Source organism: Grus americana, chromosome 16, assembly GCF_028858705.1.
Source record: "Grus americana isolate bGruAme1 chromosome 16, bGruAme1.mat, whole genome shotgun sequence".
NCBI lineage: Eukaryota > Metazoa > Chordata > Aves > Gruiformes > Gruidae > Grus > Grus americana.
In genome coordinates this window covers 7,084,177-7,105,439 of record NC_072867.1, presented here as the reverse complement: position 1 = coordinate 7,105,439, position 21,263 = coordinate 7,084,177, and the positions used below count along the sequence as shown (strand labels likewise).

Genomic DNA, 21,263 nt, shown 5'->3' with positions numbered 1-21,263 from the left:
TTACTAGCGCACATCAGCACACAATACTACACTTTACTACTGCTGTGCTCCACAGCACCCGTGCACTGCTGCTGTTCAAGGGCTGTTAATCCTGCTGACCATTGCAGCATTTCATCACTTCCCTCCCCCAACTCTTCTACCTTTGTATAGAACGATCAATTATTTTTCCATTTTCTGTCACAGTTACAAATGGCATACCATGCCTCCCTTTCAGTAGGACCATATGTCCTATCTTTCTGCAGTTCAACCATTCACATTGATTATCATTGTGCTGAAGCACTAAATCTGTGGTGAGTTTTAGGGAGTTTTCTATTTAGATATTTCAAATAATGTGCTTGCTACTTTTAAAGAAATAGCCTTAGAAGAAGCTATGATATTAAAGCACCAGTGTGTGTTCCAGCAACTGAAACCTGGGTTAGGTTTTATATTTGATCTGGTTTCACTCCCTGTATTAAAATAGGGAGCACTCTTGCTACAAAATGTTCCCATTCAGAGGGACCTCTCCTGTTGAGTCATTGAAATATTTAATCCATCAGTTCTAAGCGCTGTCCAATTGCTGCAAAAAAAATCAGTCAACAGAAATCAACCAAAGGAAACATTAACCTCAGTCTCAGTGTCAGATGATTACTTAAGCAGAAGGTGAAGAAAAGGCATGACAGAAAACACTTCCTCAATCTAAGAGAGTTCTGTCTGCCTGGGATCAGCCACCCTTTCGATATAAGATGAAAAAGCTCTTTCAGAAGTGGTGAGTACTACAGCTGGCAGTATCAGCTGTTAATAGGAAGCTTTGAGAAGAACTAAGAGGTCATCTGTTGCAATTACCATTCCTAAAGAAAATTCAATTTGCATGTACCAAACTATTTTCAAAATAATAGGGTGGACAGTGGATAATCCTTCTAGTTTTGTTACTGTAAAAATTAGAGCTAACTTTTTAAACATCATTTAAAATTTTAAAAAAAGTTCCAGCTGAGTAGAGAAACTAAGTTTTTTAAAAAAAGTTTTAAAGTCCTCTAGTAGTTAAATGGTGACGCATTTCCATACTGTTTTTTCCTGCTCCCACACCTTCCCATGCACAACTGTGATACTATTAAGCTTTCCTTGCTGGTAGTCTGATAGTGATACGAAATTGTGCATTTGAAAATAAAGTTTTTGTGGATTGGTTAATTAATTAATGCGAAGAAGAGTAACAAAACTGATAATCCAGAACATTTATCTGGCTGATTTTTTTTTTTGCATTGATTCTTTGCATGTTCTGCTAAGACTATTTAAGCATCACCAAACAAGATGATATCCTAGAAATGCAGGGACTATGATATCACCAATTTCTTTTGTGATGAGCTTGTATTAATTATTCCTTGCAGGTTCAGTACCAGTGGTTGGTTGTAATTCTCTTAGTGTTGTGAGTTGGTGGATCCCTCAGAATTGGCTTTCAAATCTCTATGACCAACTACTCAGCCATGGTAAGAAAAGTTTAAGCAGATACAGCATCTTCAGGAGTCATTGGTAGTGGGGTCAAAATGTAAAGGGTGTTTCCCAAAAAAAGTTGCAAATTGTTTCCATTGACTTCTCTGCAGGAAAGAGTAAGAACCTAGATTATAGCTGCCTTGGAGTGGGCATGCCCAGGTAACAAACACATCAGTCTTTCTGCTTAACAGATAATAACATGGGCAGTCAAAATTTTCAAAAGATATCATGTAAGGTAATTTTAAATGAGGTAATTCGGGCACCATAAGCACCTAACTGAAACAGCAGATAGCGGCCTACTAGGAGCTATCTCATCTTGTCAGAAAACTGCATAAATTTCCTCATCAATTCACTACAAATTCTTTCCAACAAATCTGTCTGGATACAGCGTGTCTTTGTAATTTTATGTGAAACTACACATGCATACAAACACAAAGCCCTTTAATGAATCAATATACTATGTTATCAGCACAAAGAGCTGCCAGTGACTGTGACCATAGTTTCTCTGTTCAGGTTCAGGGCAGGCACTTCCAAGATGCTGTAGCAAGAGCCATGCGATCAGACAGGGAAAGAGAGATGAGAGACTGATACTGATGTCTTGAGAACTCTTTTGTGTTAATTAAGGTTTAGGTACTAACAACTGTGAGATAGGATCTTATTTGTGAACACAGGATATAAACATATGTCACTGGTGTTCTCGTACCATGCTTGTGCTTTTTAATATCATGATGTCTGAAACCTTAGGGGAATAACTAAGTAAATCTACACATACACATATTATGATGCATGAATAGTACAGCTGTATCAAGCTTTCCTCTTTGTTCTGCACAGCTATGAAGAAACTGTGCGGTGAGGGAGAGCACCAGGAGAAAGTGAACAATCTGCAAAACTAAAAGGCAGTGATGGAAAACATCAGAATCCCGAGAGTGCTGGAAGTGATGGAAGACCAAACTCCAGCAGCTGTGCATTTTGATTACTGTGATCATAACTCTGGAATTCTCTGGCATTAATGCAGTTGGGTATCTTCCCCTCTCCACACAGCATTTTCCATAAGAAAATTCTGCAGTTTAAGCTTGCAGACACTATAAAAGAAGTTGTGTCTGCGTGGGAGTCAAGTAGTCATGAGATTTACTCCTGGCCATCAACTGGCTGCTGATTTGGCTTTGGATGTTTCTGTCCATCCATCTACCACTCTTTATTTGGAAAACTGTCATTCACTATCTATCTACCTAACAGAAAAAGAGAGACCTTCACTGAGCTGGCAGTGCTATATAAATACACCATGTTATTTAAGAAGAGAAGTTTTGAATTATGGACATTTATTCTGCAATAATGCTGGGGGCAGACTGGCTTGTGTATGTTAACATGCCCCCATACTTCACTGATTCCAAAAAGACTAACAAGGTGCTGCCTGCATCCAGGATAAAATCTTATGCTTCTTTGCTACCATGCCCTCTTCCCACCCTCTCTGTGGCAGTGCTTCTATACAGCTTGCAGCTTCCCTAACAATGTTGTAAAGGGGAATTTCTAATGCCCGAGTCACCTGTTTGAAAATAAGAACAGCATGAGACCAAACGGAACACAAATATAACATTTATCTGCTTCCATGCTGTTCTTTTCCCAGCTTGCACAGATTTCACAATGTGGCGCAATCGCAAGTGGTAGTACTTCTGAACTGCGCTGAACAGACATTAAAGCCTTGGAGTAGCTAACTAAATAGACATATGGAAAAATATGTGTCAGGATCAGTGTGCACTATTGGCACTGTACCAGATCAATAATGTATTCAGCTGTGGTAACTTCCACTTTCATTTGTCAGTGCCTTCTCTCTGATTTCATTCTCCTCTTTCTCTTTTTTGTAGTTTTTTTCTCAGGAGTCCCAACCTTTCTGCGCATACAGAAGAGAAAATTTTCTGTTGTAATCTTGGTCAGTGTCACTTTGTCTTTGCTGGTCCTTTTGCAGGAACCAGTCTCAGCAGAAGCACGGCTGGAATATTGCAGAGGGACTATTCATCCCTGTCACAGAACACCATGTCAGGTTTAAAAGCATGAGCCTTGGATTCCTCTGTCCCTCTCTTACCAAGTCCAGTCATGCTGACTCTGATATAGCTCCAGTCTCTCCTGCAAGTCAGTCCTTCAGGGGTAGTCTGGCTGGGCACCTTCACCACTTCATGGCTTAAGGAACCTTTCTGTCTCCAGCATTCATACTCCTCGGCTGCACAATCCAATGTGCCAAACCTCAGGAGGCCTGTTCTCCCAGTGGCTTACTATTGCTGCATCTCTTGCAGTTACTGATAAACCAGACAGTATATGATTAATCCACCAATATTAATGTTTGCATGTTGTTTTAACCCCATGCCAAGGCCTCTCTTTGTCACACTTCTGCAAGCAACATCTCAAATAATTTTGACTACTCACCCTACCTGTCTCCTACTCAAAAGGAAAGATAAAACAAGTAAGCTAGGCTTTTTTCTCTTAGATTTCTCATCTTTGTACTTCTGCTTCAGTGTCATTGCTGTGACTGACACCTTCAAGAAGAAGTTGGAAATTTAGGTGCCACACAGCCTCACTTATTTCAGCACAGGCCCATGCATCAGGGCCAAAATCACCGTTATGAGACTGCAGCTGGCATCCAGCAGAATTGAACACAAGCAGCGGCACCACCATTAGTGTGTCAGGGTTATGCTTGCATCTGTTCAAAGGAGGTTATGTTCTGTAAATGTTATGGCTTTGGTAGCTGTTGCTGTTCTTGTTGTCAGGAGAGCTAATAAAACTGGCTAGAAGGCAGAGTACAGCCTCTTCAAGCTACTACCTGCTAAAGCCTTCTCATCCCCTGTTTTTGGCTTTTTTTCTTGGGCCTGTCTGGATGTAGTGGGACTAGAATAACTATAGCAATAGTGAAAAGAGAAAGGAAAAAGCTTCATGTGAATTCCCTCATCTTCCTCAGGAAATTTGCCCATTATTAACACCTGTATATTCACTTCTGTAGGTCTGACACTAAATGATGATGATAAGTTTATCTCTTTTTTTTCTGGACCACAGCTGACGTGCATCAGATGATGACCAGGACTGAAACGAAAATGATAGCAGTTTCTTTCTGTTAAAAGCATATGAAAAGCTTTTAAAAATACACTTTCTATTTCTAACCCATTCTTGAAAAGAAGTATTTTCCCAACAATCAGCAAAAAGGACAGGTCACTGGTGGAATTTGCTTGCCTACCAGTCCTGACATTAGAGATGATAGTGCACATGCAATCCCTTGATCTCAATGCAAGTTTTTTTCTTCCATTGTGTTTTCAAGGTCTATTTCTGCACTTCTGAGGTACTGCGCACAGCTGGGTTTGAAGGCGGCCTTATTTCATCTGTATCACTAAGGGTTGGTCTCTGTGTGTTCCTTCCCACTCCGCTGTGTGTAAGGTGAACTGTATCAGTGTGTTACTCAGGCTTTAGCTGTGCTTACAGTGAAGTGAGTGTTTTTCCTGCCCTTCCAGACCTTTACCACTTGAGCAGTCTGGCAGGAAGACACTTCTGTGCAAGGGCTATGCTTTCATGGCCTTGGCACTGTCTGTCCTCACAGTTACTCTCTCCCTTCAGGTAAGAAGAAATTTTTAACTATTTTATTCCCATTGGAGTTTCACACCTAAAGACTGGCACGTTTCATGTCACAGCAACAAAACAAACTGGATTTAGACAGCTACAAAGTGAAACTTTGCCATCATTGTCATCTTTTTGTCATCATGTTCAAAGTGCTGTCAAAGGAGAAGCAAAAAAAAAAAAAATCTTTCTCTGGTTTATTTCCAGAAAAAAACTCATCTCTTTCTGCTTCCTTATATTTACTGGGATCTTTATCAGCTCGGGCATCTTCATCTACCTCTTCCTTCCAGAGACAAAGGGGAACTTGGTTATGGAAATAACCGAAGAATTTGATGCTTTACATTTTAGGAAGAGACCTCACTCCTTTACAGGAAATACTTTTCTTGAGAAACCTATCACCTGCTGTCGTGGTTTTACCCCAGCCGGCAGCTGAGCACCACGCAGCTGCTCACTCACTCCCCCCCCCCATCGGGATGGGGGAGAGAATTGGAAAAAGCTCAAGTGAGAAAACTCGTGGGTTGAGATAAAGACAATTTAATAGGTAAAGCGAAAGCCGTGTTCACAAGCAAGGCAAAGCAAGGAATTCATTCACCACTTCCCACGGGCAGGCAGGTGTTCAGCCATCTCCAGGAAAGCAGGGCTCTGTTATGTGTAACGCTTACTTGGGAAGACAAACACCATCACTCCAAACACCACTGCCCCTCCCCACCCCACCCCCCCCAAGCTCCTTATAAACTGAGCATGACGTCATATGGTATGGAATATCCCTTTGGACAGTTTGCATCACCTGTCCTGTCTGTGTCTCCTCCCAACTTCTTGTGCACCCCCAGCCATCCCGCTGGCAGGGCAGTGCAAGAAGCAGAAAAGGCCTTGGCCCCGTGTAAACACTGCTCAACAACAGGTCCATAGAACAAAACCATCTCTATATTATCAATGCTGTCTCCAGCACAAATCCAAAACATAACCCCACACTAGCTGCTGTGAAGAAAATCAACCCTCTCAGCTGAAACCAGGACACCTGCACTAGCTTCTAGCTGGTCAGCAGAAGGACTGTATATTAAGTAAGGTCACAAAGGACTGCAATGCTTGCAGACTGCAAAACAAAGCAAAGGCAAATTATCTGTTTTCCATTATTGGAAAAGATATGAATATTCCTTCATACACACAAGTGGAATCTTCATGAATGAAAGTCACTCTCATATCACTGTAAAAACCTGAGAGCAGTTAATAATAAGTCAGTCATCATACCATAAAAAAGTGCTATGCCAAACTTATAGATTTCACTTAGGAAATGTTTTGTGCCTAAATGTCTTCTTTAGTTCCAGTCTCTGTGATTTTGCTATTCAGAAATTAATTTTGAGGTTTGGATTATAGCAAACCCAAAGTCTCAAATCAAACCTAGAAGAAACCGCTGAGTTCCTCTCAGTGTGAAATTAAATGGCAGGTGGCTTCAGTCATCCACCATGTGCAATATAGTGCAGATCAAGGTGGCTTAGAACCAAGCCCAGCTTTGAGCTCTTTAGACAAATTTATGACACACCTTGTGAAAGTGAGTTTCATGTGTTTGTCCATTTCACAGCAAGCATTTCTTACAGCTCTGTGTAGAACAAATTAACTTAACTCTGTAATAATTCCTTAAATATGAAACCATGCACAACTTTCATAGTGTAAAGAGTCGTTTCTAGAATATAGGTGAATTTTTTAACAGAAAGGGTCAATGCCATTGACTGGACAAAAAACAAGAGGTAAACTCCTATGATAAAATCATCCTAAAATTGCTGATAAGGTGAAACAGTACCATGCTATATAGTCATGTGTAGCTCAGAATCACCAGAAATCCCCCAAAATATAGAGATATTTTACTGTGAGCTGATGGAATTTACTGCTCTTTGAGATGCTCAGTAATTATTTTCAAGGAGTGTAGGGATCCTTATGACATAACCCCCCCTACACTCTGATACAATTTGAGAAAAAATATGTAGTTAAAAGGAAAAATTAAAATTTTAAAACAATAAATAGTCAATAGCTATGCAACTTGCATTTTTGTACAATCATTATGTTACAATTGTTGGTGTTCAAAAGAAAGCAATAACAAAAATGCCAAATCATTCTAAAGGCTATTGCAAGCCAGAGTAAACATCATTTGCTATGCAGTTATATAGGCAATAGTTGGAATTACACAAGTAACTAAGGTTTTATTATTAACATGCATTTTTTTCTCATTTCTTTAGACTCCCAGTATTTGCAGTAAACCCCTCTGTAAATAATTGCATTCTGTGCTTTATGAACTGAACGTTCCAGTCCCAAGGGTGAGCTTGGGCATTTTCTGAGGGCTCCAGTACAACCCCATTGCCCCATTTGCCCCCACCCCAAGGCTTGGGGGTGGGGGAAAGTCCCCTGGCATGAGTAAGAGCAAGCGAAAGACTTTGGAAGCAGGAATGACATGAGAGCCCCAGGCAAACCTCTTTCTTCCAAGTGCTGCCTCTAGCAGAAGCCATGTAGAGGTACAGTTTGGGCTTCGCCTGACAAGAGAGGAGCCTCTGGAAACCGAAGGTGACTTTTCAATGGCTGCAACACTGATTTTGGAGTTGTTCCATGTCTGTGATGCTCAAAGCTGAAACCTAGGAGATTAAGATCCCAGTTGTTCCATCCTAACTCATTCGCGAATATTTACTTACTTTGGTTACTTTCATGAGTAAGTGGGTCTTACAGTTAATGGCTGTTTCAAGTGGAGCCTTCAGGACCAGACGCTCTATTCCAAAAGCCTCTGCCATGGCCTAATCTCTCTCACTGCCTTTTCACCACTCCTGGCCAGCAAACATCCCCATAAACACCAGACAAGAAATACCTCTCCACAGTACAGTCTAACTGATACATAAAGCCAGAATAGCAGAATTAGGCTTTGAAATTTGCTACTTCTACTTCAAGCCCAAGGAAGGGCTGTGTGCTTCAGAATTTGCCTATTTTTCATCTAATAAACAATATTTACTATATATGAATCTGAAACAGAAGACCACATACTTTACTTATTAATAAATAACAGTATTTAAACATCATACCAGCTGCTTTATGCTTTGTGCAGATTACAGCAGAGATACTCCTCAGTCCGTATCACAGATGTAAAGTATCTTACTGTTCCTGGAAAACTGTTTAGATTTTTTGCCTGAACTGTTCTCCTTTCCATTTCCAAAGCCTTCACTAGCCCCCAGGTGCAAACTTCCTTTGCTTTGAAACTTTCCCCCTGTGGACTGGACTAGATGCAATTATTTCCTGAAATATTTAATCTGGCAGTGTTAACTTTGGCCAGTTGAAGTAAATATAAGTGAATGAAGACGAAATAGTAAAAATTTAACTCTGGTCCCTGAAGCCAAATGCCCACGGCCGTACCAGCAGGCAGGAGACAGACACAGAAGCCTGTGATGACAAAGACACATCACTCACTGGACAACCAGCCCCTAGCCAGAGATGACCGGCTTCCTATCGGACCTGGTAAGTACTTGGTGGGGTATTTACATCTGTGACATTTTTGTACACTGCTAGTGTTTCAAAGAAAACAAAATCAGTACCTCAGTAAAACCAACAAGGATTCTATTCACTAAAAGCATCTCAGAAGTGGTTCTGCCCACCATTTTGAGATATTGCAGATGTTTGCACTTCATACGCTCTGCTATCCATCTTTGTCATATTTTTATCAATATGTTAATATTTCTTAAATGTTTTCATTTACTCAAAAATATTTGCCTACCCTTAACCATAATTTGCTTTGCTTACCTGCTGAAAAAATAGTTTTGTTAAATGTATCACTAATTATTTAGTGCAGGAGATGGCAGGCAGAGGTTTTGAAAGGCAGGGAACAGAACTGGATGTTGGCAGCTGTGGCATCTTGACAGCGATGTTTGTGCATTTATATCCTGGCTATGGCTGAGTCTTGAACCCTCACACATCAGTGAGGCACCTCCAGTTAGGAAAATGTCTCTTTGAGAAAGAGCTCCCAGCTCCTGTTGGGCACACAACCTCTCGTCCAGGAAAGAGGAATATGGCAGGGCACCTCTGAAAGGCCAGCAATTTTTCATTCATTCATTCACAGCGTATTCACTATGTTCTGCTGTAAAGGCTGCTGTAGTGTAAACCTAAATAAGTGCCATGCTGGTTGTGTATTTTCGGATCTGTAACCAACTAGAAAAACATCAAAGTGGGATACCTGTTCTCAAAGCTCTCAAGAGATTAAGATGACCATGTGGCTTAAGACAGGCAGGAGGGGCAAGAGTTTAGAACTGATGATGGTAATAAGAGCTAGAAAAGACACTTTCCTCCTACAGCACAGCTTGAGCAGAACCAGTGCAGAAGTCCCAAGACCTTTCCTTGCTGTTCCTTCCTCTCCATCTAGGTAAAAACCCCATGGATTTCCAAGGGCTGCCACACTGACAGAAACCTAAGTGGAAAAACATGCTACAAGCAACATCAGGCTCTTTTTTTGCCCATTTCAGATTTCTTTCTTTAATTTTTAGCTGCTGTGGGCAATTTCAGGAGGCTTTGCCACAAAACTTGAGTTTAGGGATCACTGCCTACTATTCAAGGGCCTGAAGGGTAGCTAGTGCAGCAGCTACTCTCTCTGATAAGATAGGAAAGGTCTGGGTACAGAGAGCCTCGTCACTACTTTGGGCACAGGTCTGAGCTGCAGATAGCCTGGCCACTGTCCAGATAGCAGAGATGAAAGCAAGACCTCCCTCCTCAAAACCACTCTTGCATGTATTAGCCCTGACGTATGGAATGATCTTCATCTTGCTACTCTGTTGACTAATTATCAAGGAAGAGAGGGAAATGTATTGGTTTCCACAGATAAAGGCTGCATGTCCTTGAGTTGGACAGAGGGAAATCACAGGAGGATGTACACTTCACACCAGGGCAAGCAGAGGGAACATGCCTATCTGCAAATCCCTTGAACAAATGTTATGTTTCTGGAGAATGAAAGACGCGTTCCAAGAACAGCCTGAGGTGGCTACAAACTTAAGAAGGTTTTATTCTACCTCTGCAGGTACAGTACCGGGGGCTCTTTCAAATGATCCCTGTCCTGGGGATAGGTGGAACATTCCAAATTGGCTTTCAAATTTCTACCATCACCTACATGTCTCAGGTAGGCAAAGACACACATGACACACTGGTTAACAGCAGTGCTAAGTCTACATTCCTGCTGAAGGATGCTCCTTTCTGGCAGTGAGCAAGGATATAATCCCAATATTCTCCTCTCACAATTCTTTCCCATGACTATGCTATCATGTAAAGCAGAACATGTCAAAGTGTTCAAAATAGAAGAAAAGAGAGAGACCTGCAAGTTGTCATTTATAGAACTGTTCCTCAGAAGATGCACGCTGACTGGGGTGGCGTTTGTCTCCTCTATAAACCTACACGTGCTTACTTCAGTGGTCTCATTTAACACTATTCTTCACTACAAGTCTGTGCCTCAGTTCCTCAGATTTCAAGGACAAAAACCCAAAGAATGAACTCCTTTTAATGGCAAAACGAACACACCATACTCTATTACACTGTCTATTAGCTAATGTGCACTTTTAGAGTCTATATGAAATAGTGACTTTAGCTGAAGCAACAAAATTATGTTCTATATATAATAAAAAACATGCACTGGAATCACAGTTATTGTTAATGAAAGTTCTTTTTTCTGTCTCAGCATGTTAAGGTTTTCATTAATGAAACTTGGCTGGAGCGATATGGCTACCCCATCCATCAGGATAACCTCTTGTTCCTATGGTCTATCACTGTGTCCATCTTTGGTATAGGAGGTGTCTTGGGTTCTGCAGGAAGTAGATACCTGACAGTCAAGTATGGCAAGTATGTATGTTTAAAGACAATTTGTCAGTTGAATCTTATCTTAAGGAAATGACAGTTGAGGTTTTAAATATGAGACAGATTTCTAGGCATAGTCATGGCTGTAATACAGCCAGCTTAGCAGTGGTGTCAACAGAATTTGCTGCTTCTTCCTCTTGTCCTGTGGCACAGGCTAATCAACTCTGCTGCCAGCCTGTCACACCAGACGCAGTTACTCAGGTTGGGCTAGTCTCAGCAAGGAGGAAAGGCAGCCCCTCAGATGAAGACAGAATGGGTTTCTTGGAGGTGCTACTCGAAATATAGCAGCATTGAGATGCTCCTAAGTGCTACATCAATGTGTTTCATGATGGTTTTTCAAGTGCAGAAAAGCGTTAAGACTTTTCTCTGCTACAAAACCCAGAAGTGTTCCCAAACTCCCAGGTCTAGCTGTGTGCCAAGGCACACTGTGAGTCCAGAGTATCCAGTGCCAATGGTGTGGAAGGGCTTATTTTGTCCTGCACCAGATATATATAATTTCATAAAACTAGCCAGACAATTTCACCCAAGACATCTGACATGCCAGGAGCTTAAGTGCCATTTCCCTTCTGATTTACAAAAATTCTTTTTACTTTTCTGCACTTACAGAAAGAAATGTCTTCTGTGCAACAATCTGCTCATGATAGTGGCAGCATCCATCATGGGCTGCAGTAAAATAGCCCGGTCCTTTGAGATGATTCTAATTGGACGTTTCATGTGTGGAATAAGTGCAGGTAAGAGATTTCTCCCACAGGTCAGCAGACTCTCCCAAAATTTTACATTTTTATTCAAAGTAAATAATAACCTTCCATTAAGAAAATAAAGTACTAAAGTCAGGGATCCCTTGTGAGAAGATCTTCTGTAACACCCAGCAATAAAGAGCATAATTACTACTAATTTCACTGATACCAAATGAAATTCAGCTTTCCCAAGTGCATAAATATTCAGAGCTGTCAGGAATGTTCTCATACAATATGAAACAAGGTTGTTTTTCTGATGGAAAAATATGTATAATATTATCTTAATTTTGGTTAACAGTACTGGAAATTATATGGTATATGGTTTAAAGGTAGTATTCTCATAAGGCTGTTCAAGGCCATGGCTATTTAATTTTAACTCTGAACATATTTCCATATGTTCTACAAGGTATTTAACCTGTTTCAAAGCAGTAAGAAGTCCTTGAGGTTAGTACAAAGAGCTGGACATAATCAAGCAAAATCACTCCTGACAGAGTGACCACATACAGTGAAAACATCCTGTGCTGGTATCAGTATGCCTTGTACTTGTCTCCTACACAAAAAGTTGCTTTTCCATTCAGTTTGGATATTCACAGGGATCCCTATTTTAACTTACTTCATTAGATATTAATGTCTATTTTTCAAATAACCAGATTTTGTATATTGCTGCTTTGACATACAGTGCTATCGAAGAACAACAGTTGTATTTTGAGAACTACCCACACACTCACCCTGCTATGATCTAGACCTGTATCATGCCTCATGCAAAGACCTATTTTTTGTTAAAGAGATGGCATATCTCCTTTGCTTTGCCATCACATAAAGCCAGAAGAACCTGTTGCTTTCAAAACAGATAAAAGGGTCTGTGACCACCATACCTGGGAAAAGCTCTTGTTCCCAGACTAGTTTTCAGCATGTCAGAGTTATTCACTAATAGCTGGAAACATCAACTCTGCCTGAAGTCATCAAAATTATTGCTGTACAGTGGAAAATAAATACCTATGTCCCCTCAAATCATGTACAAATCAACATTGAATACAGCACTGTATATTTTAATATGCTATGGACCTACCATACAGCTATTCTATAGCATCATGTCAGAAAAGGTTGAGATTACGTAGGTTAACTACAAGCCAACTAAATATTTCTAGAGTGTGTAGTTATTCAGCACTTGCATACTCTCTGTCCTTTAAAATATGCTAAGGCTCACAAGAGATACTATGATGAGGCTACACCTGCATCTCAAAGAGAAAACTGTACATTCCTTAAGATCAGGAAACTGCACTGTGCAAAGAGGACAGGAACTGAACACTTTTGTAGAAAGGGTTAGAAAATCTAGTACTGAAAAATCTCATACGTGGGCTGAGGGATGAGAAACAATTTGGTGCATGAGGCAGCTATATTCTGTAATGGTTAATTATTTACATGCAATTTTATTTCCAGTGGTTATGAATGTCTTCTTTCTTCTCTCCCATAATTCTATCCTCACCTCAAGGTCTTTGTGTTCCTCTACATCATCAATACGTTGGGGAAATTTCCCCCAGGAAGCTACGTGGATTTGCAAACTCTACCTCCTCTTTCTTTTGGTCACTGGGAAAAGCCGTCGGGCAAATTTCAGGACAAAGGTATAATACAATTGATTTCTCATCCAATTCACCTCTGTATCCCTTCTACCTTTTGCTTCTTCCTCTGCTTTTCCATCCATTCCTTTCTCTCCTCAAAACCAATGCAATAAACTTTTATTCTACACACACATTTTATCCCCACCAGGGAGCTTCTGGGCAGCCAGTCCCTCTGGCCCATGCTGATGGCCTCCTGTGGACTTCCAGCACTGGTCCAACTGGTCACTCTGCCCTTCTTCCCTGAGTCCCCACCATATCTCCTCATGCATAAAGGAGACCAGGAAGGCTGCAAAAAAGGTAACCAAGGCCTCCAGGTTCCTGTTCCTCACTTGACATTCAGTTGTTTTGTGATGTTTGCTCTCCCCATATGGAAAACAATAAACAGCACCAAGTTTCTCCTTGCTCATTTCTAAGATGACTCTGTGAATACCTACTAAGTATATTTTTGTTGTAGTCTCCACATAGAACATGAAACTACTTCTCTGTACAGTTCTGTATTACAAAACTTTTTGCATTCAGCTGACACCACTTGTGCAGTCAGTCTGATAATAAATGATAAATGATAAATGTTAAATGGCTGTTTGCACTGCAGGGCTCCACAGGGCACCCCTCAGCTCTGGTTGTTGGCTGTGTACCCTGGTCATACCCTGAGAAAAGGAGGAAGGGAGAAAAGTGGTCCCATGGGCAGGGAGGGAGTCACTGTGAACCTCACTAAGCCCCTCTGTCAGAACAGGTCCCTCTGTGCAGGAGGGGACCAGGACTCTTGAACACACTATAGAATATCTCTGCCTCACACCACAGCCCATGCATGCTGTGCTGCTAGGCACCTGCATCACCTACTCAACAAACTCCTTAGGCAACAAACAAGAGACGAATTAACATGGCAGGTCTCGCTCTCCTTCTCCTCCACAGCCATAAGGCAGCTTTGGGGTGAAGGCCATCACCAAGCAGAGATTGATGACATCATGAAAGAGAAGGCAACAATGAAAAACACCAAGATCTTGAGTGTCCTGGAGCTAATGAAAGAACCAGCTTTCCGTTGGCAGCTGTACATGATAGTTATTCTGACTGCCACAGTTCAGCTATGTGGCATCAATGCAGTTGAGTGTATTTCCCCCTTAAAGTCTCAGAACACTTACTGACAACCTTAAAGAAGACATCATGGCTCCCAGGAGTTTCCTCCATTTTTCTCAGGCTTCTCACACCACAACTTGCTGTCTGCCAGCCCTGCTACAAGGCAGCAGCAGTGGTCTGCAAAGCTTGGCTGGGCTCATCATATGACATTCCTTTGCCCAGCTCTTGGTCCTTACCGGAGTTACCTTCCTTGGTAGTTAGGCTTATTTAACAGCCATTTTTGGAAGCCGTTACAAGGCCCCAGAACCTGCTCTTACAAATGAGCCCACCCTATATTGGCAAAATCTGCAATGTAGTTTTATGTGACTGCTGCGATTTGTCCCCCGGCTCTTAGCATCTTAAGATTTTGGGATGGCAGTATGCTCACTCTACCTTTAAAGCTAATAACAAACATGCTTACTGTTCTGGCAGCTTCTACGGTTCTCCTCCTCCTTCTCACAGCAGCACTTTTCTGGAATCATTTCGAAGCCACAGCTTTGCAATTGCCTGCATGATTCTTCTACCTCTAACATCACGGTGCAGCAACATCTGCAAAGGAAATACACAGCTGAGTCTAACGCAGCTTAAACTGGAATATTTATCATCTCAGCATATCTCCAAACAGTAGCAGAGATACCTGAAAAGAAAAGGTGCTTGTTTTACCCCCTCATGAGTCCATAATGCATGCTCTTCTTTCTCGAGAAAGAAAAATATATCCTGCAATGATGCTTTTGGATGGGGTCCAGAACTGATGAAATACCTGGCTGTTTCTCAAAGCACCTAAATCAGGACTCTGCAAACCTAATTACACTGCAGCAGCTGGAGGTCCTTTTATCCCAGCATTTTATATTTTATCTAATGAATTAATTAATTACATTTTACAGTGCTTTTGTCTGCCAATAAAGTGAATACTACCAAAAAGAGTGCAGGATTCTATCTGACTCCAAAGCTGAGCTGCATGCTTGGTTAGCAGCTCCTATCTAGGGCAGTGACACACAGGCATGGGTAAAAAAAATCAGTTATTTTCTTCTCTTACTGTTTTACGGGTTTTTTTTCCAGATCTATTTTTATACTTTTGAGGTCCTCCAGGCAGCCGGCTTTGATGAAAGAATGATCTCCTATATGACCCTGTCTGTTGGACTGTCTGAACTCTTAGCTACTGTAGTCTGTGTAAGTCTATTACTATTCTATTACTATGGGAATGGGTCACAATTTCCTCTTCTAGCACTGATACCAGTGTGATTTCTGTCCTTCAGAGCTCCATCATTGAGCGACTGGGCAGGAAAGTGCTTCTAAGAGGAGGCTATTTGATCATGGGTTCGCTGCTAGCTGGTATTACCGTGACTCTGTCGCTACAGGTAAGGAAACTCTTCTCATAGCAGATCTATTTCCATTACCTATTCTATTTCCAACCTGGTCTCGCAGGCAGGATCATGCTATGGAGAAATGAAAGTGAGGTTTAGAAGTGCTAAAATAACTTCTGTGTTAACAGCTTACCCTCTGGGACCGGTAGAGGGGAATATCCTAAAGATCATGCTTGTCTATACATAGGGTTAAACCCTCTCTCAGCAAGTACTCTCTTGTATTCCTGCCTTCCTTTCAACATGGTCCCATGGGCTCAGCAAGGAGCACATAAAACACTGGGAGACTAGCACTGATTCCTGATTTCATCAGACTGCAAGGATGAAACACTGACCAGCATAGATCAAAATACAGTCCTAGGAAAATCGCCCTTTCTATTAATGCAGTTTTTAACAATTAATAACAAAACCCCAGACTCCTTGCATCAGTTAGTTTGAAATTCAGCTTTGCCGCAGAAGATACCGGGAATGCACATATCTGTTCACAGACTGGACACCAGTTCACCTCTGTAACATTGTGTCATTGCTGTTGAAGCAAGTCTCGTGGGCTACCAGTATTCATCCAAAAGCTACTCTATAGATACTACTGTAAAATTAGCCTTGAAGCAAGGTGGCAGCAGACTTCCAGTTTTGCTTCATTCATGAAGGATCTCAAACATAGCAGAGAAAAATTGTTTTTCCTAAAGCGTTGAGTCTCATATCTTCTTGACTAAGATCTAGGAAAATTCCTTTTCAGTACCAGTTATTGAACCTATCACTTAACAAAAGTGAAGAAAGATATGATTTGGCTGTCCCATATCTCTAAGTGTTGGGGGAAGCACCATGGGGTCAAGAAGAAAGGAAAACAGGGTGGAAAAGTACTATTCAGGCTTCCTTTACCTGAAGGCTTCCAAGCTTGACAGCTGCTCTACACTAGCAAACATGCTTCTCGGCTCACCTAACAAAAACCTCACTGCTCCATCCGCAGGAAAAAGCACTCACATTTCTCTGCCAGTTCCCACACACTGTATTTTTTTTCTTGAGGTGACAGTGTTGAAAAAGAAGTAGCATTTCTCACCTACAGTTATTAACAGTTTTCACCCAGAAGTTTGTCATGGGTTTTTGGGGTTTTTTTCCCAGGACTGGTATTTCTGGATGCCATACTGCAGCCTTTGTCTGATTATCTTGTTTGCAGTTGTCTTTGGAGTTGGGCCAGGTAAGTACTCATTCAAAAGAAATAAAGGAATCGAGTCATGTGAGCTTATTAATATGTCTAGGAAAATACTGAATAATATTGCATAACATTTAGCATAAGTAAATTAACTTATCCCAATCTCATAGTCATGTAAACATTGTGGGTCCAATCATTGGCCACAAACTTCAGTGCCATCAGGTTTGAGTTTTGCTATCAAAAGAAAAGGAACACAGCAAAAAGTACTCACTGGAAAAATACAAGAAAAATAGAGTAAAAGCAGATGGGTAAAAGATTTAAAAAAATACTAAGAAAAAAGAAAAAGAAAAGCAAGAGTTCTTTTAAATTCAATGTTGTATAATGTTACGTCTTATCCCACACAGACAGCAGTGCAGAAGACCTACTTTGGAGTAATTCTTTTCCTAGCATATACTACTTGCTCCTCTTTAAAAAAAATTTTTTAAAGCCTATTTATTTTTAAAATATTTGCCTTCCCATATGGCAGGGTTGAACTATTTTCCTAACTCAAACCTGTCAAAGTCCTGTGACTTCAAAACATAACTGAAATGCACAGGAAGTGAATCCGGGAAGATCATTCATTGGTGATCTAGCAGTATCGTGCTGGGAATTCTTGTTAGTAATAAGAATTGTTATTCCATCCTTACACAGCTTCTTTCATGAGAAGATGTGAGACTTTCTCAAGTGTTAACTACTTAATTACTGAATCTCCCCAAGAAATTTATTTGAATATTTTACCACTTTAATAAACTAATGTCTAGCAGTTTATAAGATGCCACAAACATTTTCTTTTGTAAAACAGAGCAACATACTCAAATCTTTTGAATGCCAGTCCATGATAGTAGCATCTATTTGCTGACCGTGTAACAGTAACACTCAGTCCAAATGTTCAAATCAAACGCATCAACTCTTATTCTTCTTTCCTTTCAGCTGGTGCCACAGTTTCCATTAGGGTTGAAATTTTCAAGCTCTCATGCAGACCACCTGCCTTTGTGATCAGCGCATTTGTCAACTGGCTGGGCGTCTTTGTGATCGGAACAACCTTCCCGTTCATTGTGGTGAGTGACTTTCCCTGGGACACTCCCCAGGGGTGCCAAGCTCGAGTCAGCCATGGGAGCAGGAAGAGGAGCAGCAGGAGATGACAATGCCATGTCAGTCTAGAGTGGTCTTGGCACCTGCTCTCCCAAGTCCACTTTTGCAACTGAGGGCCTTGGTTTGCCCAAGATACTTATTCAGACTGAAATATTTGTCAAAAGTCAAAATGCAAAGAACTCCTTATCAAATTCAAAGTACTTTGGGACCCAAATACAAAAACTGTGCCAAGAAAGTGACAAAAGAAAAGATATGTTCATCTTGCTCTCTTTCTCACTTTGCTCTTCCCTACAGGAAAGACTCAAGCACTTCTGCTTCCTCATCTTTATGGGGGTTCTTTTCACTTCAGGGATTATTATCCACCTGTTCCTTCCAGAAACAAAAGGGAAATCAATCATGGAAATCACAGAAGAATTCAATAAGCTAAACTTTAAAAAGAAGCGTATTCCAACAACTCCAAATCATGTCACAGAGGATTATACCTTCTGCACCAGGCTTTGACCCACCATTAGGTGGAGTCAGGCTTCCTTAAAAGGAAGAAAAAAAAAAAAAAAGACATTTGTCATTTTCTGTTTAGCAAGTTGGTCCAAATGGACTGTCAGCTTTCATGTCCGTCACTTACAAGGTTCCCATTTTGCCAAACCAGCACCTTTTTCAAGCACTCCACTCTAGGCAGCTTAGAAAAGAGATGATGGCTGGTATTAACAGGATAGACTCATGTAAATCATGAGCATTTTGGCTTAACTTGCTGATGTGTAAATCTCTTCTTAACAGAGCAATTAATACACACTGAAACTGCATGTAGAATTTATAAACACTCTGCTGAACACAGAGAAAGGGAAGACCTGTGATCCCCTCTCTCTCTCTGATTTCTGAATGTGTTTTTACAACCCTGAAATGGGAATAGTGAAGTTCTTGGCTTGCTATCTCTGGCTAGGGTTCAATCCATACCAGATTAAAGAAAAAATTTAGTGGAATAGGAGAGAAAATCTTTGTTTCTCTAGACTCAACTGAATAATCAAACTTTGCCAGGTTCCCATGCATAACTCCATGTTGCCCTTGTGGTGTATCTAGTTTGACAGACTTCAACCCTTTTGAAGTTTTCCATGTGAGCAGCCATCCTTGCTTCGACCTAAATTTAATTTTTTGCTAAAAAATTCAGCCATTTGATTCTAAGCTCAGACTTGTTAACGAAAAAGTATGGGGGAAAAGTTCCTTTACAATTCTTCTCAAGGAATAGTGCCTTTCAGTGGCAATGCAGCCAAAGGACTCCTGGGTGGAATCCAGCCACCATAAAACACAGGCACCTAGAGTCTTTTTAGATACTGTGTGCTACCTTGCCCATCATGGTCAACATCTCAAGTCTGTAGCTCGTCTTCCAGGATCAGACTTCCCACTGATATCTCATGGGCTGTGAATCCCATAGCAATTTAGCTGCTACTTTCCTTTGTGTGACTTTTGCCTACCTGGACCCAATTTACCCCAGAACCGCCCCAGAATGGAACTTCTGGCCGTGACAGAATACCTGTTGCTTTACAGTTTCTCTTAAAGACATCTGTACAGTTACCTTGCTGTGTGTACAGCAGACTGTCAGCAAATGCTCAGTCATGTCCTCCAGCTCTTGGATACATGCAGGGCTCCTGCCTAGGGTGTATTTCTCAATCATGACTAGGAAGTGATCACATATACTCATGTTTCAGGGATGTGCAATCAGTACAGACTCTTCAGTTATAGTTCACTGCAAGTGTGGATGCTGATTGAAACTGTAGAGATAACTGTAAATATTTTATGCCTTGAATATTTTGTCAGACTCATTCAGTTAGATAAGACTTACATTAAAAGTGGGAAATGTAGTCTAACATAACGAACTTCTAATGCATTTAAGCATTTCCAACAACAATTTATGGTTTGATTTACAGTCTCTCATAGGAGTTTTGCCAATTTTTACAAGCATGTAGTGTGCACAAAGATAAGGAAAAGAAGTGAGAGAATATGTTAAAACATATCATAAGCAAGTTTTCTAACTCCCAGATTTAGTGTGATATACCATTCCCAATGATCTCTGCTGCAGTAATGGATGTAATTTTCTACATTGATCTATAACCAACATCTGTGCTTGAGTTCATATACTGCAGGCTTTCAAACTGTGAATGATCTTCAAGGCAATATGATACCAAGTTCCTAATTCTTCTTCCTGCTATACATAGTTAAAGGTAAAAAGAGTTTGTGAGCCATATAGGATAGTGTGATCTTGTAAAGTACCACAGAGATTAATTTCACCAGAACCCTCTTCTGAAATATACAAACTCACGGGACTTTTATTTAGAAAATATCTAATATTCTGCACATTTCCCCCTATTAATAAGAGGCTCACACAGTCCTAGTAGCAAAGCAATACTATTAGGAAGAACATGAACAAAGCTCACAGTAGAGCACACTATACAAATTAAAATCCAAACTCTAGACTTGCACAGTAAAATAAGTGGGTTTATCTCTGATATTGCTTTGACTGGCATATTTACTTCAACTCAAATAAGGTTATTCAAAATATGAATTCAATTGTTCGTCTTAACTGCTGCTTATTTTTAATTGGAAATGTTAAGCATAATAAAAATGGCAGATTGCCTTGTAATAAAACTTCTGGCCTCCACAAATGTTTCTTTCCCATCAGGATCTCCCTTAGGAACAGCTGACTAGAAAAAAAGTTATCGGTGTGCATACCCTTCCATGACTGGGGTTTTTCATTATTTCTGGCTTTAGTATTGAGGGACACTTAAGACTTCACACTAAAAGATAATCTTGAAGCAAGAAGTGTCCTTAAAGTCAGAAAAGCTCAATGATTTTGTAGTATTCCATATTCCATTCCATAACATGATTAAAAACTGCCAGTTTTTACCAGTATAGAAAGGAAATCTTAACTTTCTGCAAACAGAATTCTCTTTTCCTAACCAGTCATTCTGAAAACATCCTTCATTCCATTACAACTATACTTGAAGTCTTTGGAAATGTAAGCAGAGTGGCATCGTGTAGCATTGCTGGAGTGACTCTAGTGAGCCACTTCTCTGATCTCAGTTATTCATTAGATGTTATTAGGAAAGCCTTCCCCATAAGATCCTCACCAGGAAGCAAGCAGATGCCCTATGGAACATTAATGTGACAACGAAGCGTAACAGGTATTTGGAGCACAAGTCAAACTTAGCCTGTGCTCAGTGGAGCGAGAGCTGTATTCTGG

The 21,263-nt window shown here is 40.7% G+C and overlaps 1 protein-coding gene across 14 annotated transcripts; it reads left to right on the top strand.

Moving 5' to 3' along the window:
- Positions 1-658: 658 nt before the first annotated feature.
- LOC129213649 (solute carrier family 2, facilitated glucose transporter member 11-like) lies at positions 659-18,538 on the top strand. Of its 14 annotated transcripts, none has more exons than XM_054844125.1 (16): positions 659-745; positions 1,362-1,460; positions 2,296-2,478; positions 4,766-4,840; positions 7,290-8,547; positions 10,094-10,192; positions 10,745-10,905; positions 11,527-11,651; positions 13,150-13,279; positions 13,425-13,573; positions 14,189-14,376; positions 15,449-15,559; positions 15,646-15,747; positions 16,870-16,945; positions 17,870-17,997; positions 18,326-18,538. In XM_054844125.1, exons 5-16 carry the CDS (start codon positions 8,524-8,526, stop codon positions 18,530-18,532), a joined length of 1,500 nt encoding a protein of 499 aa, XP_054700100.1. In that variant the 5' UTR covers positions 659-745; positions 1,362-1,460; positions 2,296-2,478; positions 4,766-4,840; positions 7,290-8,523; the 3' UTR covers positions 18,533-18,538. The 14 variants fall into 14 exon arrangements, with proteins under 14 accessions (XP_054700100.1, XP_054700097.1, XP_054700093.1 ...); XM_054844122.1 differs by having other exon boundaries at positions 4,956-8,547; XM_054844118.1 differs by adding an exon at positions 3,428-3,919 and having other exon boundaries at positions 4,766-8,547.
- Positions 18,539-21,263: the final 2,725 nt, after the last annotated feature.